Genomic DNA, 27,849 nt, shown 5'->3' with positions numbered 1-27,849 from the left:
AACGAGAATTATCAAACAGAATATAAATAAAAATATATGAATACGATTGTCTGTGTGACTTTATTAAAAACCACCTCACATGATTAAAAACAAACAAATAATTTGCACTTCCTGTCTGAACCGTCCAAATATCTGTAACGTGTGTAAACACTGCCACTCCAAAACGGCGGCCACGAATCGTACTGCACCTTAGCGACAACTTAAATGACAATTTCAGTATGTAAGAAAAGTCACAAAAGCCTCTTTTAACAAACAACATTGGTATAAATACACGAGAACTCTAAATAAAAATGGACAAAAACAAAAATTCAAAGACGTCTGTGTGTTCGTCCCCTCCCCCCCAAACCATCACCACTTGAGGTGCATCAAATCGCTGACTTTAGCATTTCTTGCTAATGTCAAGCCAGGAAAACGATCGCATCCTGGATCCTATCACAGGACCCAGCGGTCACCCTGGGAGCTGTTGAGCTGCACAGATTCACTGGTGTCACCTCCTTCATGCTGAAAAACACCATTTGGAACATTATTTAAAGGACAACCGACAGCATTTTTTTTGTTTCCTAACTGACGTCAGAAAAACGTTTTATGGCTTCTAAAACACCCAAAACACTAAGGCGGATATTGTTAGTCAAATGCAAAACACCAATATGAGTTAAAGTGTCCCAAAACTACTTCAAAATGACCTTGACGATGCCCAGTTTCAGAAGGTCCCGCCCCCTTGTTCGTGACGTCACGCCAGGACGTCTTGCCTTGCTCTAAAATCTAAACAATGGCCTCAGAGTTCAGATTTGGAGAAGATGCTTTCTTGTTACTCATCCAGTTATGAATATGATTCAAACAGTTCTGAAGAGGAAAGCATAAATGTTTGCAATCGATTAAAGAAGTCCTCCCGTATCAATTCGAGCCGTCAGGACTCCAATGTAGCGTCTCAGAAAATGCACAAGATGGCGCCCAAGCTCCGTTGGAAATGGCCGGATTTGTCTGCTGGGAATTTGTGTCAACTAGTATCATATAGTAGTCTTGGTGCAACACACAACGATTCACCATGGCGTTATTTATGAGTTTTCCTTCTAATTTTGCCATCAACGGGGATCAACACGCGGATCAAGACGCGTTACTTCAGTGACGTCACGTAAAGGATCGTCATCAACTGGAAAACAAGACTTCCTGAATGACCGGTCATTCAGCGCGAGGCTTAAAAGGTAAAATAGAGCTATCTTTGTAAAATACGGTCAGTCGAAGTCATTTGAAGTGATTTTACAAATTATGGACACAACTTGTCCGGCCGGAGGCGTCGGTTGTCCTTTATATAAAGAAAATTACAATAATAAATTAGCTGGTTGAAAATAAAAAGTCCTCCATGAAATGGATTTCTGGATCTGAAAATGTTGAACTTCCCTGACTTTGAGGATCTAAATCCGTCACCTTGTTAGCGATGGCGCGGAGCTTCCCCAGCAGAGACGGTTTACGGGTGTAGATGGGGTCATCCTCGTCGCCCTCGTCGCCCTCGTCCAGCCCGCAGCTGTCAGCGGCGGGCAGCTCGCACTCCTTGTTGGCCGACATCACCAGACGAGAGTACTTGTACTCCAGCCTGCCGCAAAGCGCATCACGTCACATGACAACGCGAGTCATCGGTGATGAAAAAATACAAAAACTCACTTCTTGTTCTTCTTCCAGAAATAGCAAGTGAGAGCGACGAGCAGCGCGGCCGAAAACGCTCCGCCGCCCACCACCAACTTGATCCACAACCCGACCGACTCGCAATGGGCGGAGCTTCCGGCGGGTAACGGGACGCCTTGACTGCACACCTTGGGTTCGTTCCACAAGTAGAACGTTTCCTGGAGACACCACAGAGAGCCAATGAAGGGACGCGTGGCCACGCGCCGGGATGTCCCGTTTACGCACGCGGGGTACCTGGGTGCCCCCCTTACACGCGCCGTCCAGCCGGTGGTAGTCGTCGCGCGTACAGAGCGGGCAGGCGCCGGAGCTCTCCCACAGGAATTGGAAAGCGCAGCCGTCACACGTTCCTGCGGGACAGGAACTAGTAACCCGATGACAAAAAAAGTCAAATTAGATGAATGGGATGTCTGAGACACAAAAGATATTGAGATGGTTTGTGTGACTTAGCATCCCACTACCAGTATGCTATACGTGCGGCTAAGGGTGTTTCCGTGTTGTCTTAGCAATGGTCTCAGGCAATAGAAGAGGTTGAAAAACTTCTGTTGATTTGGATTAACGAAAAGCAGCTAGAAGGGGACCGTGTGAGTGAGGGTATTATCGCCGAGAAAGCACGGCAACTTCATTCGGATATGATTAAGAGGCAACCTGGAAGTTGGTCATCCATTGACAACGACCATCACAAAGGTAAATAAAACGACCTTTTTAATACAGTACAGTTTATTTCTTTAAATACAATACAATATCACATTTATTATACATAAAATAAGGTATATTTTATGTAGTTTTAAAGCTTATTAAGTAGAAATTTATGTTTTATGGGAACCTCGGAACGGATTATTCTCATTTTAATGATTTCTTATGGGAAATAAATGTTTGGAAGACGAACTTTTCGCCATACACACACTTTCTGGGAACCAATTAAGTTCGTAAGCTGAGGTATCATTGTATTTAATAAAAATTCATAGAAAAAATTTAATTCACATGAGGCTGTGATTCAGATGTTTTTAGGCCGGCCCTGAAGTCCCACCACTGCTCATTTGTCACTTTGAATTCGTCTTTAATGGTTTCTTATGGGAAATTAATGTTTGGAAGACACACTTTTCGCCTTACACCGACTTTCTGGGAACCAATTAAGTTAGTAAGCTCAATAAATAGCTTGGCAGAGGGCTGCAGACGTTGGACGTCGGTCATGAATGGCTACGTCCCCTGCCGGCAGTAAAAGACAATCTTCCTGTGTTCAAGCCTTTGTTCACAGTGTCCGACCGACCAAACATCTCTGACAGATGATTAGCGTCCATCATTTATGTCAACATTTTTTTTTAAAATGATACATAGAGTCCATTTTTTGACACACACCATCCCTGACTGACCTGGGCACGGAGAGCTCGCCACGTTCCGACTTTTGGGGATTACAGCGGACCACGATGACCGAACTCCGGCCTTGATCGCACGAAGCTGTCACCTGCGTCGACCTGAAATAAAATCAAAAATCAAAATGGCCAGTAAAGGGGGATTTGAACCTGTAAAATTCTCTCCATTGTGAGACAATCAGTGTTAGAACCCTTAGACTCTCTTATTTCATCAGAAACAAAGTGTTAATTCCTAAATGAGATGGGTCTGGAGTTATAGGAGCTTGAAATGAGGGCCGTTGTCCAAAATACAATGCAATACATCCAGATTGGTTTATATAATAATAATAATAATAATAATAATAATAATAATCCATTACATTTCTAAGCGCCTTTCAAAACTTTCAAGGTCACTTTAAGGTCACTGGCGCAGTTTTTCTGTGGGTGAGCAGCGGCAGCCACACGCGCCGGCATTCACTCCACCCGGAAGTAACTCAAACAGATAGAAAGCTAGCTTGCAAGCTAATAGATAGCTAATAATAATAATAATAATAATAATAATATGAATAATAATCCATTTCACTTCTAAGCGCCTTTCAAAACTCTCAAGGTCACTTTACAGTCACATGATAAGTTTTTTTTCTGTGGGTGAGCAGCGGCAGCGACACGCGCTAGCGTTCACAAAACCAGGAATAACTCAGATACAAAGTTAGCTCGCTGGCTTAGTAGCTAGGTAGATAGCTAGATAGCGAGCTATATAGCAAATAGTAATCTAGCTAGATAGCTAATGGCTAGATAGATGGCTAGATATCAACTAGAGAGCTAGCTATCACGCTAGCTAGGCAGCTAGATAGCAAATAGAGAACTAGCTAGCTAGCTCGATAGCTAATAGCTCGATAGATAGCTATCCAGTTAGATAGCAAATAGAGAGTTAGCTAGCTAGCTCAATAGCTAATAGTATATAGTGCTTTAACAACAGCTAAAGCTGGAACAAAGCGCTAATATTGAAAAAAGGGAAATGCTGCCGCCCCCTTGAGAAAGGGAAAAAACATCGTCAGAGGCTATGGTCAGCGCTTTATCGGCACCCAAGCATGAAAAAACAAAATTCGAGAATGGCACTTTACGTCGTATTTTCAATTCCCGAATAAATTTGTGAATGACAGTTAATGAAAATAACATAATCATGTTGGTGACATAGAGGTCTCAAAATCCAGCGTATCAAATGATCAAATATGATATGAATTATCGGGTTAATTTTGGTTTAGCTACCTGAAGAAGAAGTTAATATCAGGAAGAGCGCTCGTGCTTTGGGGGAAGAGCTTGGCGTCCGCACTCACGCCATCCAGGAAGTGCTCCACTGACGCTCCTGCGAGAAAGGGGGCGGAGCCAAAGCAACAGGATAGCAAAATAACCCACGTCAAAAAAAATTGTAAAAAATGAAAAATGACACACCGAGAAACGTGTCCGCCAGGATGACGGACTGCGAGGAAATAGGCGTCCGAAAAGCGCGCCCGTCGGCCGGGACGATGGTGGACTGGCAGACGAATCCGTCCACGCCGTTCGCCGGCTGGGCGGCGCCGTGCTCCCCTTGGCTGAACACGCTGGCCAAATCGCTAAGGTTGTTCCTGCACACCGCCGCTCGGGGACCCTGTACACATGGAGGTTTAGTAGGCTTTCTAAAACCAAGATGTCCGTCACGAGGGGGAGGAGCGAGAGATGACCTGGCGCCCGCAGAGGCTGATGTTGAAAAGGTGAAGGTATTTGGTGCCTTTGGTGGTGAAACTGGGGTCAAGGGTGAGAGAGGCCACCTCGCTCAGCGCCGTCAGGTCGTAGGTCAACGTGCGGTTGAGGTGCGGGTACGAGAAGGAGCAGTCGCTATAGCAACGGGAATGTTCCTGCAGCGGGATAATAATAATAATAATAATACATTTCATTTATAAGCGTCTTTCAAAACTGTCAAGGACACTTTACAGTCACACGGTACATTTTCTGCGGGTGAACAGCGGCAGCCACACGTGCCAGCGTTCACTCAACCCGGAAGTAACTCAAATAGATAGAAAGCTAGCTAGCTAATCGATCCAGTAATAATAATATATTTCATTTATAAGCACCTTTCAAAACTTTCAAGGACACTTTACAGTCACAGCATGTATCCTCTGAGGGAGAGCAGCGGCAGCCACACGCGCCAGCATTCACTCAACCTGGAAGTAACTCAAATAGATAGAAAGCTAGCTAGCTAATCGATCCCATTTCATTTATAAGGGCCTTTCTAAACTCTCAAGGGGCTTATAAATGAAGTATTACTTTTATTATTATTTACAGTCACAGGATATTTTTTCTGCAGGTGAGCAGTGGCAGCCACACACGAGTAACAAAGTAAAAAAACAAAAAACAAAAAATAAATGACAAATAAACTGGAAGAGAGCGGTACGTTTTGATGCAACATGTAAAGTTTTTTTAGCAAACGGAATCGCTCGCCTGGTTGCTAACGCTAGCGGGCCCGCACGGCACGCAGGCCTCGTGGCCATAGGTGTGGCGTCCGGCCAGGTGGGTACCGGGCGGGCATTCCTTGCAGCGATTGGTCTCGGCGTGGATGTAGAAGCCCGGCGGGCAAGGCACGCACGAGGAGTCGGCGCGTGGGGCGACGTCGGGCACTAGAGCGCACGCCCGGCAGGACGAGGCCACGCCTTCCAGCGCGTTGGTGACGTGGATGGAGAAAAGCTTCACGTTGTCGCTCAGGTGGCGGCGGACCTGCGCAATGAAAAGTTGCAATTGTGTGGAAAAATTGCAGGCAGATTTGGGTTGAAACTTACATCCAGAGCGCGACTGGTCCTCTGGAAGGCCCACGTGAAGGTGACCGAGTCGTTCCTGTTCACGCTGCGGGAAAACGACTGGCGGCTTTTGCTGCCGTTCCAAGACTCCACCACCGTGGTGCTCTTACTCTGCACGTCCTGGCCGGCAAAGAGAGTTGCAAGTACAGTGACACGTCGGCTTACCGACGCTTTAACTCACAAACTTTTCGCTTTACAAAAATTACATTCATGAGAATATAATCTTGGCATACGAACTAGTTTCTGGCAGACGAACCAAACCACACAGCGCCACGGTGGCTGGCGGACTAGTTTTTCCACACCCAATGCAGATGTGGTTTGTTATCAAGTGGAATACTTTTGCTATTATGGGACCGAAAAAGACCCCACCGCAGGTTAGTGGTAACCCGAAGAGGACAAGAAAATTACGATCAAGCAGAAGAAGGACATCATCAAAAAACACGAACGAGGTGTGCCTTTGTGTGACTTAGCGTCCCAGTACCCAGTATGCTAAGTCGACCATTGCTACGTGCGGCTAAGGGTGTTTCTGTGTTGTCTAAGCAACGGTCTCAGGCGATAGAAGAGGCTGAAAAACATCTGTTGATTTGGATTAATGAAAAGCAGCTAGCAGGGGACAGTGTGAGTGAGGGTATTATAGCGAGAAAGCACGGCAACTTCACTCGGATATCATCAAGGGGCAACTACATCAACGACCATCACAAAGGTCAATAAAACGACTTTGTTATCCAGTACAGTTAATTTCTTTCATTACAATACAATAGCACATTTGTTATACATAAAATAAGCTGTATTTTGTGTAGTTTTTAAGGTTTATTTAGTAGAAAATTCTGTTTTATGGGGACCTGGGAACGGATTATTCTCATTTTAATGGTTTCTTATGGGAAATAAATGTTTTGTAGACAAAGTTTTCGCCTTACACACACTTTCTGGGAACCAATTAAGTTCGTAAACTGAGGTATCACTATAGATAGATAGCTAGGTAGCTAACTAGATAGCGAGCTCAATAGATAAACAGCTTGATAGCTAGATAAATAAAAAGAAGTAAGGAGAGGAAAAAAGAAATAAGAAGTTCTTCCGTATCATTTTGAGGCGTCCGGACTCCAATGTAGCGGCCAGAAAATGCACAAGATGGCGCACAAGCTCCGTTGGAAATGGAATTTGTGTCAACTAGTATCAGATGGTAGTCTTGGTGCTACATACAACGATTCACCATTGCGTCATTTATGTTTTTTCCTTCTAATTTCACCATCTACACAAAGTTTTCAGACCAAAGTACCCAAAATGCATCGTGTGTCGCTTTCTCGGTCAGGGGCGTTTCTTCCGTGACGTCAGGAATCGTCACCAACTCGAAAACAAGACTTCCTGAATATTCAGCGCGAGTCTTAAAAGGTAAAATAGAGCTATTTGCGGTGGAATCTTATTAAAATACGCTCAGTCGAAGTCATTTGAAGCCATTTTACAAATGATGGACACAACTTGTCCGGAGGCGTCGGTTGTCCTTGAAATGGCGCAAGGGCGCGGCCCAAATGCGTCCAGCGAACGCCCTCACCATCATGAAGTACAACTCGCAGTCGGCGCCGCACAGCGTCTCGAACTCAAAGCTGATCCGACCCACTTCGCCGCCGCTCATGCCCGATAACGACGCCGGAACCCTGCGGACCAAAATGTCTCCGTCACGTTTGGACACGCTGGGGGACATTTTGGACACTTTCCACGCAGCCTTACTTAAAACCCGGCACGTGCAGGCTGAGGATTAGGTAGTCATTATCCGACGAGCCCGCTCCGCTGCGGACGTGGTCGCCTGCGACTTCCCAACCTGAATGTCAACACACACGTGCTGTGGGAATGTATTCAGCGATGGACAGTCCTCCCCCCGCCAAAAAAAAAAAAAAAATTCTTACCGTTCATCCCATCGCATTTGGAATTCCCCACGTTGAAACAGGAAGTTTTCATGTTGGAGGGGAGGACGTTCCACCATCGGTAATCGTAGCCGAGAACCGGCTCGGTGCCTGAAGGGCACGGCCTGCATGCTGCACACAAAGGCGCGTGTCAAATCCTGCGTGACAACATAGTTGACCCAAAACGAGGGCCCCGTTCAAGGGGGCGGGACCTTCCAATTGCCGAGAAAGGACGATTTGAAAGCGTAAATACGTGTCATGAAAGTAAGTGTCCCAAAATGAAAGGTGATCTATCGCTCGTCAATCTGTTCCGATCAATTTCCACTCGGTCAATTTAACACACACACACGTTTTAAAACACGCCTCGACTTTTGATGACTTTGACATGAAATTTAACTGACTAAATTCGCTATCTGGCTAACTAGTTAGCTACCTTGCTATCTATTAGTTATAGCTAGCTATTAGTAATAGTAATAATAATAATAATAATAATAATAATAATAATAATAATAATAATAATAATAATACATTTCATTTCTAAGCGCCTTTCAAAACTGTCAAGGTCACTTTACAGTCACAGGATCAGTTTTTTCTGTGGGTGAGCAGCGGCAGCCACTCAACCCAGAAGTAACTCAAATAGTTAGAAAGCTAGCTAGCTATCCAATCGATAGCCAACAGATACCTAGCAAGATAGCCAGCCAGCTAGATAGTGAATAGATAGCGAGCCAGCCAGATAGTTAGCTATCCAGCCAGAGCTAATAGATAGCAAATTGTAGCAAATGATGCTAATAATAACAACAACAATAGCAAATAATAACAATAACAATAATAATAATAAGAAATTTCATTTGTAAGTGCCTTTCAAAACTCTCAAGGTCACTTTACAGTCACAGGATAAGTCTTTTTCTGTGGGTGAGCAGCGGCAGCCACACGCGCCAGTGTTCACTCAACCCGGAAGTAACTCAGATAGAAAGCTAGCTAGCTAATCACTGACTAATAGGTAGCTAGCTAGATAAATTATATGTATTATTATTATTATCTTATACCAAGCTATCTTGATAGCCAGTGAGCCAGCCAGATTGCTAATAGACAGCTAATAGACAGCAAATAGATAGCCAGCTAGACAGCCAGCTGCAGCGAGATAGTTAAAGCACTATATAAACCAATATGCGTGTATTGCATTGTATTTTGGACAGTTGTCCTCATTTCAAGCTCATATAACTCCAGACCCATATCATTTAGGAATTAGCTCTTTTTTTTCTCATGAAAAATGAGAGACTAAGGTTTCTTACGCTGTATTGAATGTTGATGTAGTCCTAAAAGTCAATAGTCTGTAGGTCCTGGAATGTGAGTGAAAATGACAAAAACCCTGGCACTGGAGTGGACACATTTTTGCACATCGTCTGGCAGTGAAGGAGTTAATATTAGGCCAAATAATATGATGGATGAAAAAATGTTTACCGGAGGTGCCGTCCGAGCGAGTCCCAGGCGGACACGGCGAGCAGGTGGAGTCGTTGCTGTTGTAGAAGCCCGGATTGCAAGGCGGGCATGTCTCGGCGGGCCCCAAGGCTGGCAGCGATGCCGCCCCGGTGCCGTTCTCGCTGCAGATCTTGGGCTGGACCCAGCGGTACGCCGCCCGTGTCTGGTAAAAGTCACGGCGGACACGTGAGAAAGCCGTCTTTTGATTTTGACCAATGACCGATCCACTTTTGCAGTGGTGCGCTGCGCATGTGACTCCTAGGCCTTCAATAGTGCTATGTCTGAATCCCTCCACAGCTGCGAGTGTGGTGTGATTTACTACATGTCCACTAGAGGGTGCTGTTAGCCAGGAAATAACTTGCGACGTGAAACTTAAGAGTGATGAAACTGATTTAATTTTTACTATGAACGTGTGGATTCATGATAAAGTTGCAATTTTATTTGCTATTTGTGCTAGCTTCATAGCTGTCCAACCTTTCTTCATGATGTCCATCTATTCTTGAAAGGTCCGTCTTAAAAATGCTTTAACAGTAAATCTGGAACCAAATCCATGTCTTCTCCTCCTTTAGCCATTGTGTGCCAATGCTCTTGTCACTAGCGGCTAGTGACTAGCCAATCATAATTTTTGAAAACTATGTCGTTGCCAGCACCTTCGAGCGGACCTTGAAATCTGATTGGTTAAAGCAACAGTTTCATGGTGACTGGCGGACTACTTTTCGTCATCATCTTTCTTTGAGTGCAGTTGTGGTTTGTTATCGAGTGAAGTACTTTTGCTATTACGGGACCGAAAAAGACCCCACCACAGGCGAGTGTTAAGCCGAAGAAGACACAAAGGAAAATTACGGTTGAGCAGAAGAAGGAGATCATCGAAAAACACAAACGAGGTGTGCGTTTGTGTGACTCAGCTGTCCCAGTACCATTACGCTAACCATCCATTGACAACTACCACAAAGGTAATAAAACGATTTTATTATACAATACGGTGTATTCCCTTAATTACAATACAATTGCACATTTATTATACATAATATATTTTGTGCAGTTTTAAGGCTTATGTAGTAGAAAAGTATGTTTTATGGGGACCTGGGAACGGATTATTCTCATTTTAATGGTTTCTGATGGGAAATAAATGTTTGGAAGACAAACTTTTCACCTTACACACACTTTCTGGGTTTAGCATGTAAGCTGAGGTCTCACTGTATTTAATAAAAATTCATGGACAAAATACAATTCCCATGAGTCTGTGATTCAGATCTTTTTCGGCACGCAGAGAAGGCATTGCAGGCCCTGATGGCCCATCACTGCTCCTTTGTCACTTTGAATTCGTCTTACAAGCATGCAAGTTAAAGCAACAAGCAAGTTAAATCCGTGTGCATTCACTGACCTTTCCTTCGCTGTCACAAGGTGTGTGAATCTGGAAATAGTCCTGCTCGCCGCACGCCGGCCTCACTTGGCATTCGGCCCAACCCTCCACTAAAACACACACGCACGCATTCATTACCAGAAATGTTATAATTAGCTTCATTTGCTTTTAATTGGAAGGCACGCGGTGGAAATGGACTGATTTGTTTCCTTGTAGAATGACTCAGCGCATCAGGCTCGAGTCTATTTTCACAATGGCCGAAATACGTCGGAGGCGGCATGTGAATATTTTTTTGGAACTCATTCACCGCCAATCACAAATTTATTCGCTAATTTAAAATATGACGCAGATCACCATTCCCGAATTTGTTTTTTTCATGCTTGGGTGCCGATAAAGCGCTGGCCATGGCCTCTGGCAATGTTTTTTCCCTTCCACACGGGGGCAAAATTTCCCTTTTTTTATGTTAGCGCTTTGTTCCATCTTCAGCTGTTGTTAAAGCGCTATATAAACCAATATGTACGTATTGCTAATTTTAAGCAGATTTTTTACTTACAGACAGTGTAGGTCACAGGTGTCAAAGTCAAGGCCCGCGAGCCAAATCCGGCCCACCACATCATTTTTTTCGACCCGCGAAAGCAAATCAAACTTGTTAAATTCCATGATGATTGCTAAAATCTGAGACAAAATTTCATATTCTTGGATGTCAACCACAATAAAAGTCATTGCTGTAGGTGTTCAAATAGCTGACATGTTTCGGCGACTACTTCCTCCTTCCCTTAGTACAGGGGTGTCATAGTCATTTTTTGCCGCGGGCCACATTGTAGTTCTGGTTTCCTCTCGAGGGCCGTTATGAATATGGGGAACCCATTAGAATGTTTAAATCCCTTCAAATATTACATATAGAGCACACAGCAAATTAATGAATAACTCGTTTTCAAATCTGAAGTCAAGAATAATGACTTTTATTGTGGTTGACATCCAAAAATATGACATTTTGGCTCAGATTTTAGCAATCATCATGGAATTTAACAAGTTTGATTCGCTTTCGCGGGCCGAAGAAAATGATGTGGTGGGCCGGATTTGGCCCGCGGGCCTTGACTTTGACACCTGTGCCTTAGTACAACGATGTATGTATTGCATTGTATTTTGTACAGCGGCCCCCTTTCAAGACCATATAACTCCAGACTCCTATAGCTTAGGAATTAACTCATTTTTGAAATTTAATGAAAGAAGAGAGACTATGGTTTCTACCGCTGTATTAGATGTTTATGTCGTCCTAAAACTCAGTTCTCTGTGGGTCCTGGAATTCGAGTGACAATGACAAAAACCCATCTATCTATCTATCTATCTATCTATCTATCTATCTATCTATCTATCTATCTATCTATCTATCTATCTATCTATCTATCTATCTATCTATCTATCTATCTATCTATCTATCTATCTATCTATCTATCTATCTATCTATCTAAGTTACGCTGACGCATACGTACATGAGTAGTGGCTTGGGGGACAGGCAGTACAAGAAGTGGCGCCCTTGCCAGAGAAGGTGCCGCCGGGACACGGCTGGCAGGAGGACGAACCAGCGCTGGCGCTGAACCAACCGGGTCGACATGGAAAGCACTCGGATGTGTAGGCCACCCCTATGGGGACAATCATGAGAGACCCCCCCCCTCAAAAAATGGAGTCACGGTGGATCAATGGCCGCTTCACCTTCTATTTTGATGTCCTTGAGCAGCACCGGTTGGACCATCTGGACGCCTAGAAGCATCCCCGTGGTTCTCCAGTACAGGATGTTGGTGCCGGCCCACAGATTGATCTGCGACACAAGTTCACGTCAATTACCCGGACGCGTTCAGTACCGCAAACGTCCGCTTTCGCTAACCGCGTGCGTTCCCCATTCTCCATTGTTGGTGACTTTGATCCACTTTTGTTGCTCGCTTTGTCTCATCTCCTGGCACTGCTCGTTCTGGACCTGGACACAGGTGCGCGTCACTCGAAAAAAAATGACATAATTAGGTGGACGTGATGGATTAAGGGTTTTTTTTTCTCACGTAGAACTCAAAGAAGATGTTGTTGTCAGGGTACTGGTAGGTGAAGGAGACGGAGCCTTGTTTCTCCAGGTGGACCACGTACACCAGCGACACGGTACATTCGTCACGGTTGGACTCCAGGTACACGCCTCGTGGCGTCCACGTCGAGCTGCGCAAAACAACCTTCTTCATTTCACTCCACCCCCTTACACAAATCGAGCGTATCTTTGTTTCACCCTCATTTTATGTTACGGGTCAAACTGACCCGTTTTGGTGTTGACTAAAGTACTGGATATCCTTTCTTTTTCCTTTCTTCGAATCAGTTCTAAAATATTCCAATGTCATATCAAATACAGATGCTCCACAACTTACGAATAAGATACGTTCTGAACGGTCGTTCGTAAGGTGAATTTGTTCATAAGTTGCTCCAGTGCTATATTTTGTATGGAATGTATGCTGAAGGCTTATAGTTTAAAGGACAACCGACGTCTCTTGGACAAGTTGTGTCCATAATTTGTAAAATCACTTCAAATGACTTCTACTGAGCGTATTTTACAAAGATTCCACCGCATATAGCTATATTTTACGTTTTAAGACTCGCTATGAATATTCAGGAAGTCTTGTTTACGAGTTGGTGACGAGTCCGTACGTGACGTCACGAAAGGACAGCCCCCTGGCCGAAAAAGCGACACACAATGCATTTTGGCTACTTTGTTTGGTCTGAAAACTTTGTGTTGATGGCGAAATTAGAAGGAAAACACATCAATAACGCGATGGTGAATCGTTGTGTGTTGCACCGAGACAACTATTTGATATTCGCTGACACAAATTCCCAGCAGACAAATCAGCCCATTTCCACCTTTGGCGCCATCTTCTACATTTTCTGGGTACTACATTTCTGTCCAGACGCCTCAAAATGACACAGAATAACTTCTTTAATCGATTGCAAACATGTATGCTTTCCTCTTCAGAACTATTTGAATCATGTTCATAACTGGATGAGTAACAAGAAAGCATCTTCTTCGAATCTGAAGCCATTGTTTGGATTCTCGAGCAAGGCAAGACGTCCTGGCGTGACATCACGAACAAGGGGGCGGGACCTTCTGAAACGGGCCACTTCCGGGTTCAATTTGAAGTAGTTTTGGGACACTGTGAGTCATTTTTATTGGTGTTTTTCATTTGACTAAAACTATCAGCCTGCGTGTTTTGGGTATTTTAGATGCTATAAAACGTTTTTCTGATGTCAGTTAGGAAACCAAAAATGGTGTCGGTTGTCCTTTAAGGCTTATATATATAATATAGTATATATATATATATCGGGGATCTGTATATGGAATATATATATATATTTTTATATATATATTGGTTTGTACTGATATATATATATATATATATAAAAATGTCTGTATGTTTAAGGCTTGTATAAGTAACCTGTATTGGTTTGCACTGAAAAATAAACATTGAATGAAATATATGCTCGATAAAGATATATACATGTTCAACTGGAGAGAATACTACATACGTTCCTACAAAAATGTCTGTATGTACCGTTGTTCGTAAACCGAATGTTCGTAAGTAGGGGAGCGTCTGAAGTTGTAAACATACATGAAAAGAGAGACAACAGCCCAGAAACACAAAACAGTGATTTGGCTGTTTTGTGTGGATTTTTACATACGTGAAAAAAAGTAGAAATGACCGACAACATAAACACCGTTGTTTTTTTTCTTCCCGACATAATAAACGCGGTCAGCGTAAAATGAAACGTGGCGTACTTGCTACACGCCTGGAAGTCGCCGTTGGGCGGTTTTGCGTTGAGGAAGCTGGCCATGCTGATGAATCCGGCGGGGAGGACGTCCCACTGATCCAAACGCAGGCCGCTGCCGAGCGAGTAGGAACCGGCCGCGCACGGCGTACACGACTGCGTGGACATTTCCAGGAATTTGCCGGCTGAGCAGGAAAAGCCTGAACGCAGACAAATTTGACAGATTTAAAGGACAACCGACACCATTTTTTGGTTTCCTAACTGACTTCAGAAAAACGTTTTATCATCAAAATTATCATCATCATAATAATAATACATTTAATTTCAAGCGCCTTTCAAAACACCCAAGGACACTTTCCAATAAAAACAAAGCGCACAACAATAAAACCATAAGTAAAATGATAAATAATAAAATAGCAGATTGAACTAGACATTGAAGGCAATTTTAAACAGGTGGGTTTTGAGGTGGGACTTGAAAATAGGGAGGGAGTCAATAAAGTGAGACCTCAATTTACAAACTTTTCGTCTTACAAACGTCAAATTTCTGAAAATTAAACCTTATAATAAGAAGTATTTTCATGATACACACCCACCCCGGCTAGCGGAGTGATCTTCGGCGGAAGCACACGACCGAACGGCACCAGAGGTGAAGTTAGCAACAGTCCTTATGGAAGGTGACTCTCCTTCCATAAGCCATCGACGACCATCAAAAAGGTCAATAAAACTTTATTTTACACCACAGTTTATTTCTTTAATTACAGTCGTCATGTAATGCGCCTCTCTTTCCAAACAGCAATTCCCTTTGACCTCCAACGCCATTCCATCGAGCCGTAAATGACCATCACAAATGTAAATAAAGTGACTTTATGATACAATGCAGTGTATTTATTTCATGACAATACAATAGCACATTTATTATACATAGAATAAGGTATGGTGTGTGTAGTTTTAAGGCTTATTTAGTTGAACAGTATATTTTATGGAAACCCGGGAACGGGTTATTCCCATTTTAATGGTTTCCTATGGGAAATTTCTTTTTGAGATACACACTTTTCGCCTTACACACTCTGTCTGGGAACCAATTAAGTTCGTAAGTTGCGGTCTCACTGTATTACGGATGTTGGGTGGAAGTGAATTCCAGAGTTTGGGAGTAGAGCGGCTGAAAGCTCTGCATCCCATCGTGGTGAGATGGTCAGGGGGCACATAGAGCATTTAAATACGGAAAACGCGCAGGCTGATATTTTTAGTCAAATGCAAAACACCAAATAAAAATGAGTTAAAGTGTCCTAAAACTACTTCAAAATAACCTCAGGATGGCGAGTTTCAGAAGGTCCCGCCCCCTTGTTCGTGACGTCACGCAAGGACATCTTGCCTTGCTCGAAAATCAAAACAATGGCTTCAGATTGGGAGAAGATGCTTTCTTGTTACTCATCCAGTTATGAACATGATTCAAATAGTTCTGAAGTGGAAAGCATAAATGTTTACAATTGATTAAAGAAGTCCTTCCGGATCAATTCGAGCCGTCAGGACTCCAATGTAGCGTCGCAGAAAATGCACAAGATGGCGCCCAAGCTCCTTTGGAAATGGGCTGATTTGTCTGCTGGGAATTTGTGTTAACTAGTATCAAATAGTAGTCTTGGTGCCACACACAACAATTCACCATAGCGTTATTTATGTGTTTTCTTTCTAATTTCGCCATCTACACGGATCAACACGAAATTTTCAGATCAAACAAAGTACCCAAAATGCATTGTGTGTCGCTTTTTCGGCCAGGGGGCTGTCCTTTCGTGACGTCACGTACGGACTCGTCACCATCTCGTAAACAAGACTTCCTCAATATTCAGCGCGAGTCTTAAAAATGAAAAATATAGCTACATGCCGTGGAATCTTTGTAAAAGGCGGTCAGTTGAAGTCATTTGACAAATTATGGACACAACTTGTCCTTTAAGAGACAAAAAAACGAGGCAAAATGAAGACTCACTGCAGTCCGTCCCTCTGCTGGGGGGCGGGAGCCCCGAGCAGGTGCCCGGATTGAGCGGGATGGCCACCCTCCATCGGGACCCCATGGCGTCGCATTCGGTGTACTGGTAGTAGTAGTCCATCTGCACAGACGACACAGCGCGAGTCGGCGCTAAACATCGTTTTCAGCTAGCGGCAGCCGTTAATGGAAGGCGGTTGGGACCTAAGTGGCATGGCTGACCCTGATCGCCGTGGCAACCGAGCGCCGCTAATGGACCGCGAAGGGAAATAGCAGCGGGTCGTGTGTTATGGGGGGGAAAAAAAGATATATTAAACAAAGAGAAGCCGAAAAGATGGATTGCGTTAGGATAGCCATGAACATCTGTCCAATTTTTTTTTACATCCTTTTTACCGATTTCCTCTGCAGTGTTTGGAATGGTCATTGCTCTTCAGTCTGACCACCACTTCCCTTGGGGAACTCAAACACAAAGACATCCACACAAAGATCTGCCATCGGCGAATTAAAAGCAGCGAAACCGATAAGGAGTCGAGGAAAAGGAGGTGCGAGTTGGTCTCCCCGGGTGACTCGTGACGGTCGCCTTGACGACTGATGAGTGGAGGAGAGGAGGGAGAAACTCAAAGGGGGGCAGGCGACAAAATGGCAGCAGTGACAACAACTGAAACGAGGGTAAGCAGAGGGTAGCATGAAATAAAAAAAAAAACATGACACTACTGGTGAAGATAGTTGGTGACAAAAAGGTTTTTTTCCCCAAAGGATCACATTAAAGCATTTGAAGCAAAGATCCAATTAACTCATTCACTGCCGTTCATAAATTTATTCGGGAATTGAAAATATCACGTAGAGCGCCACACCCAAAATTATTGGTTTTTCATACTTGGGTGCTGATAAAGCGCTGGTTAGACCTCTTGTAATGTTTTTTTTTTCCTTCCACGAGGGGTAGCATTTCCCTTTTTGCCCCATGTTAGCGCTTTGTGACAGATTCAGCTGTTGTTAAAGCGCTATATAAACCAATATGTATGTATTGCATGGTATTTTGATCACCCGCCCTCATTTCAAGCTCATATAACTCCAGACCCAAATAACTTTTTCGGATGAAATACAATAACCTAGCTTCAGCCGTTGTTAAAACGCTATAAAAATCAATATATATGCATTGTATTGTATTGTATTTTATAGCTAGATTTTACCTTTTAAGACTTGCGCTGAATATTCCGGAAGTCTTGTTTTTGAGTTGGTGACGAGTCTGTACGTAACGTCACTGAAGGAACGCCCCTTACCGAAAAAAGGACACATTGTAGCAGTCCTTCCATCACGTCAATGCATTCTGCGTTGCTTGTTTGGTTTGAAAACGATGTGTTGCACCAAAAAGTGCCAGAAGAGGGTGACCGAGCTCCATATAAGGAATTTATCAGCCTGTGGAAACGGGCTGACTAATTCCTCACAGGGAGCTTGATCGCCATTTTCTGATTCTTTTCTGGGACGCTACATTGCAGTCCAGATGCCTCAAAATGACACGGAATGACTTCTTTAATTAATTGCAAACATGTATGCTTTCCTCTTCAGAACTATTTGAATCATATTCATCACTGGATGAGTAACAAGAAATCTGAAGCCATTGTTTGGATTCTCCAGCAATGCAAGACGTCTTGGCGTGATGTCACGAACTGGGGGCGGGACTTTCTGAAAATGCCCAATTCGCAGCTCAATTTTTTTTGCAGATTTTGGACACTTTAAGTCATTTTTATTGGTGTTTTGCATTTGAATAAAAAATATCAAACTGTGTATTTTGGGTATTTTAGATGCTATCAAACGTTTTTCTGATGTCAGTTAAGAAACAAAAAAGTGACGTCGGTTGTCCTTTAAAGCTGTATGTGCAATAAAAATATGTTCGGGCCATGTTATGCGTGATAACCTGATTATACTATCATCAGTCACCTTATATAATCACCGCCAGAAAAAAAAATATTGAACAAAAACAGGATCAATCAACACTGACATGGCCATTGCGTCCAACCAGAAGACCAGGTTTGCTTTATAAATGCCTAATAAGTATCTTTCAAAAGATTACAAGAATATAATCGATCATTCACGCTCACCTCATCGCATGGTGGAAGTAGCCTCGTCGTCTCGGTGGAGATTACGTTGAGAGCGGCGATGATGACGAGCACCGGCAGGCAGCGGCGGGGACCGGGGAGGTCCCACATCCTCGCCGCGGATCGCGTACGGCCGACGGCCGACTTGGTGAAGCAGGAGTCGAAGCGGTCCGGGCTTGTGGTGCCCCTGTCATTGATGAACCTCCGTCACACATCGGCATACGCGCCGACGTCAAGCCTCGCGAAGTGCATTAATCACATATCCGGATTTCACATTAAAAGCCGTCCTAAAAAAACAGTACAATTGCGTTAATGGTGTCAATTGCTGGTTCCAAATTAAAACAAGATTAGCGAGAACTAGGTTTCTTAATTTATACGCCAATGGGTTCTTTCAGACTTGTTCAACTCGCTATTTTTTGAGTGAACGAAGCAGCGATTTATTAAAAAAAACGAACTCGCCGATCGAGTCAGACCGGATTGGGCGCTCTGGTGCTGTCGTCACAGGCCGCCGCAAGGTGGCAGCAGCACAATGCGGTGGCGCGTTAGAAGCACCACCGAAGAAGAGCACCCGGAACCAAAACAAAATCCATGTTAGCGGGTCAGGCGTACCGAGTGAGACGCGATTCAACACTGTCGATTTAGGGGGTATTCTTAACATCACTTAAACTCCAACTTTGATTGTCCAGGCAATCTTTTATGTTAAACAACATTGGCGGGCTATGAAAACGTCGCTTTAGTAGCCCGTTTGTGACTCCCGTCGTTAGCAAGTTAGCTTACCCGGATTGCCGACATGTCCTTCCATGGGTGATACGCGGCCACAGGTGGGCCCGAAGGCTGACAGTCCGAACGTCAGCGACATCAGGTTGTCCACTAGCATGAAGCACCGAGTCTTCTTCGTGTTCAACATTTTCAACGGCTCATGGAAGGCATTTAGGCTCCTGCAGGCGTTCGGACAGAAACATGTTAATCTGCTCCCTTTACCTCTCCAACGTGTTCTGATGGAACATCTACAAAATGGAGCTATGCTGCACTTTGCGTTTCACAGGCCAGACCAACAAAGGGGCAAAAAGATGGCAAATGCTCACAGAACATGTTGAAAAACACTCAATTTGCAAGATGGAAGTTAAATTAGCAGTTTTGACATTTCACTTCACACGTGCCTTCCTAACTTAATCCTATTTACCCCCTAAACGAAGCACACAATGACCATACTGCTGTTTTTATTCTTTTTTTACTTGGCGTTACAAAAATGGTGCTTTTCACTCCTCAGTCATTGGAATAAATGAAGACTTTGTGGTCGAATGCTTTTAAATGTCTGATTTCAGATTGTTGGACACTATCATGACAATAAAGTTAAATAAAAAAATCAATCCAAAGATTAAAATATTCAAAAACGTATTTTGCGAGAAAAATAGACTAAAATTGTGATTAGATTAGCCTTCATTAGTCTCCATACTGGAGACATTTAAATTTCACAGCAGTTATGAAAAGAAGAGGAAAGGAAGAAGTAGAAAAACAAAATACAGGAGCTGCCGGAAAGCCAGCCACTCTCGCGGCGCCATCTTGAAGTAAAACAAACAAAATAATATGACAACACAAAGACACACACAGTCATTGAATCTTCAGCACTTTCTGCACTCTTTTTGTTGTCTGAAGCAGTTGTAGAAAGTATTTGTAGAAAGAAGAGAGGTTCAAAGCGTCCTTTTCACCAGTGGATCAGGGATGTCACAGTGAAATGTGCACGTCTGCTACAAGCTAAATGTTAAAGCAAACACGAAGCTGTAGCATCCATTGACAAAATCAGATTGTCTCACATCTACTGACCCACATACTGTCAATCCGCTTCAATTCCAAGCGGCGACAGTTCCACATACGCATCGGCGCCCTGCGCTAGCGCTCATTTCTTCTCATCGTGGGCTTCTCAAGCCTTGCATCAAACCAGCCGCAGACTGTCCAACAGCACCGACCTTTCCGCTGAACTAAGCGTAACTGAAAATGGCACCGACAGTCCTCCCAATCAAAAACGGTGCTGCTGAAAAGACGCAACTGCTCAGCAGAGTCTCCTCATTGATGAATATTGTTGCCAAAAATGCTGAAAATCAATCCATATCCGTTCCACATGACGCACAACAACTCAAAGTGACAAAAGACAAAAACAACAACAAAAAAAGCACGTGCCGACGGCTGCGTACTCGGGCGCCATCTTGGACTTCAAATCCACCCTAATTCACCTTCACAGAGACTCAACTCCTGTTTACAGTCAAACTGGAACCATATCATTTATAACTCCAACCCACTAAGCTATATACAGTGATACCTGGTTTTACAAACCCCTTGGCTTACAAACTTTAAATTTATTAACATTTTACCTTGGCATACAAACTATTTTTCGGGATACACACGGAGCTGTCACAATGAGTTCTCCTAACAAGAAAATGGCAGCCGGCTTGTTTTGGTCCTCTATTCCTCAAGATGGTGAAAGAAGAAGGCCTCATGCTGATGAAAGCGGCCACTCCATTCCATCAAGCCATCATCACAAAGGTAAATAAAATGACTTTGTTATACAGTACAGTTTATTTCTTTAATTACAATACAATAGCACATTTATTATAGATAAAATAAGGTATATTTAGTGTAGTTTTAAGGCTTATTTAGTAGAAAATTAAGTTTTATAGGGACTTGGGAACGGATTATTCTCATTTTAATGGTTTCCTATGGGAAATTAATTTTTGGGATACACACTGTCTGGGAATTAAGTTCGTAAGCCAAGGTATCACTGTATAGGTATATATATACATGCAATGCAGACAAACAACCGCCAGAGGCCGCCAAAACACCACCCATGACCAAAACCGACTATAACCTTCACAAAACCTCCAAAATTCATTTCAATTCCCACACCAGATTGATGTCATTATTGATTGTGTCACGGCAGATATTGAATCGAATATTTCCTGTTGCGAAAAGGGAGCCATCATGACCCAATTTAAAACAATCGTTGCTTGCATGAGTGATCATCTCAGGCTGTGTGGCTCGCAGCGGGACGGCGAGGGCTAATCACCAAGCATCCGCCAGAACGCTAGATCCAAGTGAGCAAACATTCGCTCTTCGCTGACGTCTGACAGGAGGGGGGGGGGGGGGGGGGGCGGAGAGAAAGTCAGCGAGCGAGGGAGGGAGAATCCACTCGGAAGGAGGCATTGACAGGAAAACACACAGGAGGATGCTCGACCGTAGCAGACCATCATCGGGGAGCAACACGAGACATCAACGCTGTTCTCCTTGAAGAGCCACATTGCTACGCGTTAGGGAGCAATTCCAGTTTGAGAGACCATGAGCGAGAGCAAAAAAGGTGATCTGGCCATCCGAGATAAAGCGATCCTGCACCAGCAGCGCCGTCTCAAGCAGGCCACTCAGTTCACGCACAAGGACTCGGCTGACCTGCTGCCCCTGGATGGTCTCAAGAGACTGGGGACATCGAAAGACCTGGTAAGGCGTGCCAGCGTCAACAACGCGTAAAGGACAACCGACGTCTCCGACGTCCATAATTTGTAAAATCACTTCAAATCACTTCTACTGAGCGTATTTGACAAAGATTCTACCGCATATAGCTCTATTTTACGCTTTAAGACTCGCGCTGAATATTCAGGAAGTCTTGTTTTCGAGTTGGTGACGATTCCTGACGTCACGGAAGAAACGCCCCCGACCGAGAAAGCGACACACAATGCATTTTGGCTACTTTGTTTGGTCTGAAAACTTTGTGTTGATGGCGAAATTAGAAGGAAAACGACATAAATAACGCGATGGTGAATCGTTGTGTGTTGCACCGAGACTACTATTTGATACTAGTTGACACAAATTCCCAGCAGACTAATCAGCCCATTTCCAACAGAGCTTGTGCGCCATCTTGTGGATTTTCTGGGACGCTACATTGCAGTCCAAACGCCTCAAAATGATCCGGAAAGACTTCTTGAATCGATTGCAAACATGTATGCTTTCCTCTTCAGAACTATTTGAATCATATTCATAACTGGATGAGTAACAAGAAAGCATCTTCTCCCAATCTGAAGCCATTGTTTTGATTTTCGAGCAAGGCAGTGCGTGACCAATAGTGACGTCACAAACAAGGGGGCGGGACTTTCTGAATCTGCCCAGTTCCGAGCTCATTTTGTGGCAGTTTTGGGATACTAAGTTTAATTGGTGTTTTGCATTTGACTAAAAATATCAGCCTGCATGTTTTGGCTATTTTAAATGCTATAAAACCTTTTTTCTGATGTCAGTTAGGAAAGAAAAAAATGGTGTCGATTGTCCTTTAAGACTCAGACCCATAATTGTCACTACTACTCACGACAATTCATACAGCTCCTTTGAAAAGACCCGAAGAACATGAACTCACGGTGCTAATCAAAATGGCAACAAGCTGTTGTCAGAAGCTAACTTTAGTTTTCTTTGACTTTGACAGTAAAGGTTAGCTTGAAAGCTAACATCTCAACCTTGCGGTGACACCATTGTCATTAAAAGGTTTATTGGTGGTACCAGTGGTTGGAAGCTAACGTCCAAGTTAAGCTGTTGTCAGAAGCTAACTTTAGTTTTATTTGCTTCTGACTTTGGTTCTGTCGAGATGGTTAGCTTGAAAGCTAACATCTCAACCTTTGTGGTGACACGATTGTCATTAAAAACATCAGGATGCGCTCATACAGCTCCTTTCAAAAGACCCGAAGACGCGGAACATGAAATCAGGGCGCTAATCAAAAGGCTAACATGCTGTCAGTCAATCAATCACAATGGAAAATTATCATGCAGGTTTCGATACACTCACATTGGAAGTAAACGTCAAAGCTAACACTGATAGCTGATTCGTCTGACTCGAATGTTGGAAGCTAACTACGGAAGAACAACATTGGCGGCGACATTCACGGCAATTTTGCTAACGAACGTTCAAATGTCAAAAGGGAACGTCAAAGCAATTTAAAAATATTGGTGGCACCAGTGGTTGGAAGCTAACATCCAAGCTAACGTTTAAGCTGTTGTCGGAAGCTAACGTTCGTTTTCTTTGTTTCTGACAGTAATGGTTAGCTTGAAAGCTAACATCTCAACCTCGTGATTTTTTTTTTACAGGGCCATAAAGCCAAGTCCAAAGAAAAATAATTGTCTCCGGGGACGAGGAAATTTGAAATATCACAGATCTAGCTTTTGAATAGCTAAAACCCGATTAGTTTTGAGGAGCTTAACGCGCTAGTCATTCATTAGCTGTCCGCACTCCAACCGCCACATCAGGCACGCCGGACGCCTCTTATGATAAAAGCAATTAGTATCTGGAATGACGCTGGTTTCGCCGTTGATGGGGAGAGGGGCGCATCTGTCAAGCGCGGCGTTGACGACTTGAGCAACGGGGGGAGTTTGACATTGTCGATTAATGACAAGAATTGCAAGGATACGGTTTCTGACTCATTCATTTTGGGAGAACACTTTTAGCATTTAACTCATTCACTGCTAGAAAATGTGTCCGCTCCAATGCCAGGGTTTTTGTCATGTTCACTCAAATTGCAGGACCCACAGAATATTGAGTTGGAGGACGATTGAAACATTCAATGCAGCATACGAAACATTAGACGCTCTTCTTTCATCAGAACAAAAGAGTTAATTCCTAAAATATACAGGTCTAGAGTTATGTGAGCTTGAAATGGGGGCAGCTGTACAAAATACAATACAATATTGATTTATGCAGCGCTTTAAAAACAGCTAAAGCTGTGACAAAGCGCTAACATGCGCAAAAAGCAAATGCTGCCCCCTTGTGGGAGGGTAAAACATTGCCAGAGGTCTGACCAGCGCTTTATTTGCACCTCTTTCGCAAGAAAAACCAAAACTTGAACAAATTCGGGAATGGCGCTCCAGAATAAAGTATTTTTTTTCTTGCTATCTAGCTGCTAGCTATCTAACTTACTATCTATTTGCTATCTATACCCTTTATGGCTATCATAGCTAACTACTAATTAACTACTAATTACTATCTAATTAGCTCTATATTATCTATATAGCTGGCTAGCTAGCTGTTAGCTATCTAGCTAGCTTTCTATCTGTTTGAGTTACTTCTTGGTGGAGTGAACACTGGTGCGTGTGGCTGCCGCTGCTCACCCACAGAAAATCTATCTAGCTGCCAGCTATCTAACTTGCTATCTATATGTTGGCTAGCTATTATCTTTATGTCTATCTGGCTGGAGAGCTAACTATCCAGTTATCTCTATATTAGCTATATAGCTGGCTAGCTAGCTAGTAGCTATCTATTAGCTAGCTAGCTAGCGTCATCTGAGTTACTTCCTGGTTGAGCGAACGCTGGTATGTGTGGCTGCCGTTGCTCACCCACAGAAAAACTGATCCTGTGACTGTAAAGTGACCTTGAGAGTTTTGAAAGACACTTAGAAATGAAATGTATTACATGTATTGTTGTTATTATTATTATTATAAATTAGTGAATGGCAGTCATAATCGGCGACGGCCATTACGCGAGAAAGGCATGAAGAATCCACTGGTGGCGTATCCACTCTGTAAAATTCAACAGGGTTAGTTACGCAACGTTTGTTTTGTGCTCCTTTGGCCGCCCGAGGTGGTGAGCAGATAGCATCAGCGAACACGTTAGAAGAAAAAAATCTGTAATACGAGGGAAACGTCGTCTTGAGACCGGGTCACGGAGGACACGTTTTAGCTAAGGGGGGGGCTGCGTGCCGACATGATGCAATCATGTCTGCATTCAATGTCAACGAAAAATACCGACACGTGGGAATTGTGTGTTGAGGAAGTCAACATCTGAGTCCTCCGACACAAACATTCTAATATACGGCGCCATTTTGTGTACTAAACATCACATTTGGCCATCGAAATGGATCTAGAGCATGTCCAGTGATACCTCAGCTTACGAACACTTTCGCTTATGAAATTTTCGCCTTACGAACATTAAATTCGCGAGAATATAATCTTGGCATATGAACTAGTTTTCGGCGGATGAACCAAACCACATAGCGCCGCGGTGGATGGCGGACGAGTTTTCCACAACCCTTTTGAGTGCAGACGCGGTTTGCTATCAAGTGGAGTACGTTTGCTATTATGGGAGCGAAAAAGACCCCACCACAGGCTAATGTTAAGCCGAAGATGACACAAAAGAAAATTACGGTCGAGCAGAAGAAGTAGAAAAACACAAACGAGGTGTGCGTTTGTGTGATTTAGCGTCCCAGTAGCAGTACGCTAAGTCGGCCATTGCTACGTGTGGCAAAGGGTGTTTCTGTGTTGTCAAAGCAACGGTTTCAGGCAATAGAAGAGGTTGATCAACTTCTGTTGATTTGGATTAACGAAAAGCTGCTAGCAGGGGACAGTGTGAGTGAGGGTATTACCGCCGAGAAAGCACGGCAACTTCACTCGAATATCATCAAGAGGCAACTACATCAACGACCATCACAAAGATAAATAAAACAACTTGATTATATAGTACAGTTTATTTCTTTAATTACATACAATAGCACATTTATTCGACATAAAATAAGGTATATTTTGTGTAGTTTTAAGACTTATTTAGTAGAAAGTTATGTTTTATGGGGACCTGGGAACGGATTATTCTCATTTTAATGGTTTCTTATGGGAAATAAATGTTTGGCTGGCAAACTGTTCGCCTTACGCACACTTTCTGGGAACCAATTAAGTTCGTAAGCTGATGTATCACTGTATCAATATGTTTTTTTTTGTATCAATGTCATTACAAAAGTTGTGAATATGAAAAACCATTTGGTATTTTGAATTGGCCATTCAACGCGATCGTCGCGAAAGTATGAGCCGCGGTGCTCCCACGACCGCCGCCCAGCGTGAATTTGAAGGGAACACGGTGTCCGCAAAACGTGCCGTGCCGCACGTTGGGCAGATGGTGCAGAGTTGACTTAATCCTGCAGCAGGTGTTTTAGATTCATCTCCAAATCTAAGGTCGCATCCCCCCCCCCCCCATAGCCTGCAAAGTCGAGCACACTCTCAAGAAACCTGATGCGTCCAAAATATAGACATCTAAAATGCACCCCGCGTTATTATTATTATTATTATTACTATTAGCCACAGGGAAAATTAACGGTGCTAAGTAGCAGTTTGTGTGTCACGTGGGAAGAAAGGCAGCTAAAAATAACCCCGACAACAACAGCAAAGTGCAAACAGACGTTGCTTCAAAATCGCCATCGTTTGGTAGAAGCTAAAAACTAGTCAACGTTGAAGTAGAGTATCGTCAAACGACTAGCCAGGCCATAAAAAAATCAAATACATATAAGTAACTTGTCAAAGTTACATGTCGGCGACAGCTAGCAACTAGCTAGCAAAAGAGGAAAAACAGCTATTCACGTGCTAAAAGGTAAACATATACAAACAAAATACAAAATGCCTGCTGTTTAATTGCAGGTTTTAATGAGAGGAAAAGGTTCATACCAAAAACTAGTTTGAAAACTCAAAAATTAAAAAAGTAAAATGATATTTTAACCAAATTTACGACAGGAGTGAGGACTTTGAATGTTCTACTGTTATTTCAGTTTGAAGTCCACTTTTTATTTCTTTGTTTTTTACTCTCTCACACACACACACATATATATGTGTGTGTATATATATATATATATTTTCTTCATCTTAATGAAGTTCATAGAATTACTTGTTCTGTAGCCACAAGCCAGTGTCTTATTGTGCCGGTGCCAAGACTGAATAAATAGAGAGGGTTGTCTCAGGAAGGGCATCCTACGTAAAAGCTAGGCCAAAACAACATATGAATCAAAGCTCTGAAAATGGAGGACACTGATTCGCTGTGTGAAAGAAAAAAATGAAAGGAAAAGAAGCTATTTCAACTAAATTCACTACAGGCGTGAGGACTTTGAATGCACCCATTCAGAGTCCCCACTCCTGCTGTTATTTCAGTTTCAATTTTACTTTTTATTGCTTTGTTTTTTTTTAACCTTACATATATTTTGGGACATTCTATCGAGCATTTTCATCTTTATTACGTTCAGAGTTACTTGTTTTGTAGCCACATGGGGGACACAAGCCAGCGTCTTATTGTGCCGGTCTCAAGGCCGGATAAATACAGAGGGTTGCGTCAGGAAGGGCATCCAATGTAAAAATTGGCCAAAACAAAGATTCTAATCCAACCTCTGAAGATGGAGGACACTGATTCGCTGTGGCAACCCCCGAAAGGAAAAGAAGACTTGCTAAAGGCTAAATCGAAGCTAGCTTTCGAGGTGTTTCCTTTGTGCACGGAAGCAGATAGTCGTGATGAATTCAATTTATGAACGCAATTCAATTTAGGGCTCCAGCATGGTCTGTTTGTGCTCCGGGGTTGGGGGGGTCGCGACCCTGACACAAATCACGTTAGG

The 27,849-nt window shown here is 43.3% G+C and overlaps 2 protein-coding genes and 1 long non-coding RNA gene across 6 annotated transcripts in view; 1 reads left to right on the top strand and 2 right to left on the bottom strand.

The window, feature by feature from the left end:
- Nucleotides 1-41: 41 nt before the first annotated feature.
- Nucleotides 42-18,876, bottom strand: LOC148881892 (endosome/lysosome-associated apoptosis and autophagy regulator family member 2-like). 3 transcript variants are annotated; one of them, XM_088989331.1, is made up of 22 exons: nt 18,473-18,873; nt 16,377-16,497; nt 14,406-14,595; nt 12,655-12,802; nt 12,486-12,575; nt 12,314-12,419; nt 12,094-12,243; nt 10,622-10,710; nt 9,220-9,400; nt 7,762-7,890; nt 7,586-7,676; nt 7,410-7,512; nt 5,843-5,980; nt 5,508-5,780; nt 4,751-4,924; nt 4,482-4,677; nt 4,299-4,395; nt 3,051-3,152; nt 1,915-2,041; nt 1,660-1,838; nt 1,426-1,591; nt 42-501 (listed from the first exon to the last, which is right to left on the bottom strand). In XM_088989331.1, the coding sequence occupies exons 1-22, from the start codon at nt 18,578-18,580 to the stop codon at nt 433-435; spliced, it is 3,027 nt and encodes a 1,008-aa protein (XP_088845457.1). In that variant the 5' UTR covers nt 18,581-18,873; the 3' UTR covers nt 42-432. The 3 variants fall into 3 exon arrangements, with proteins under 3 accessions (XP_088845457.1, XP_088845458.1, XP_088845459.1); XM_088989332.1 differs by having other exon boundaries at nt 18,518-18,873; XM_088989333.1 differs by lacking the exons at nt 42-501; nt 1,426-1,591; nt 1,660-1,838 and having other exon boundaries at nt 1,915-2,027; nt 18,473-18,876.
- A 199-nt stretch (nt 18,877-19,075) lies between these two features.
- LOC148881891 (uncharacterized) overlaps nt 19,076-27,849 on the bottom strand; it is a 14,235-nt gene continuing 5,461 nt past the window's right edge. Inside the window, exon 3 of the long non-coding RNA XR_016113765.1 lies at nt 19,076-19,407. This is a non-coding gene — a long non-coding RNA (uncharacterized LOC148881891). The remainder of the gene's footprint in view (nt 19,408-27,849) is intronic.
- The window catches only part of nrip2 (nuclear receptor interacting protein 2), a 19,363-nt gene continuing 13,140 nt past the window's right edge, over nt 21,627-27,849 (top strand). For both annotated transcript variants that reach the window (XM_088989239.1, XM_088989238.1), the window contains exon 1: nt 21,627-21,955. In XM_088989239.1, the coding sequence (XP_088845365.1) occupies nt 21,800-21,955 (156 nt within the window). In that variant the 5' untranslated portion in view covers nt 21,627-21,799. The remainder of the gene's footprint in view (nt 21,956-27,849) is intronic.

This window comes from Hippocampus bargibanti, linkage group LG22 (assembly GCF_051943395.1).
Source record: "Hippocampus bargibanti isolate YZ-2025 linkage group LG22, ASM5194339v1, whole genome shotgun sequence".
NCBI classification, from domain to species: domain Eukaryota; kingdom Metazoa; phylum Chordata; class Actinopteri; order Syngnathiformes; family Syngnathidae; genus Hippocampus; species Hippocampus bargibanti.
The sequence above is the reverse complement of the archived record's forward strand: the minus strand, read 5'-3'. Positions and strand labels throughout refer to the sequence as shown.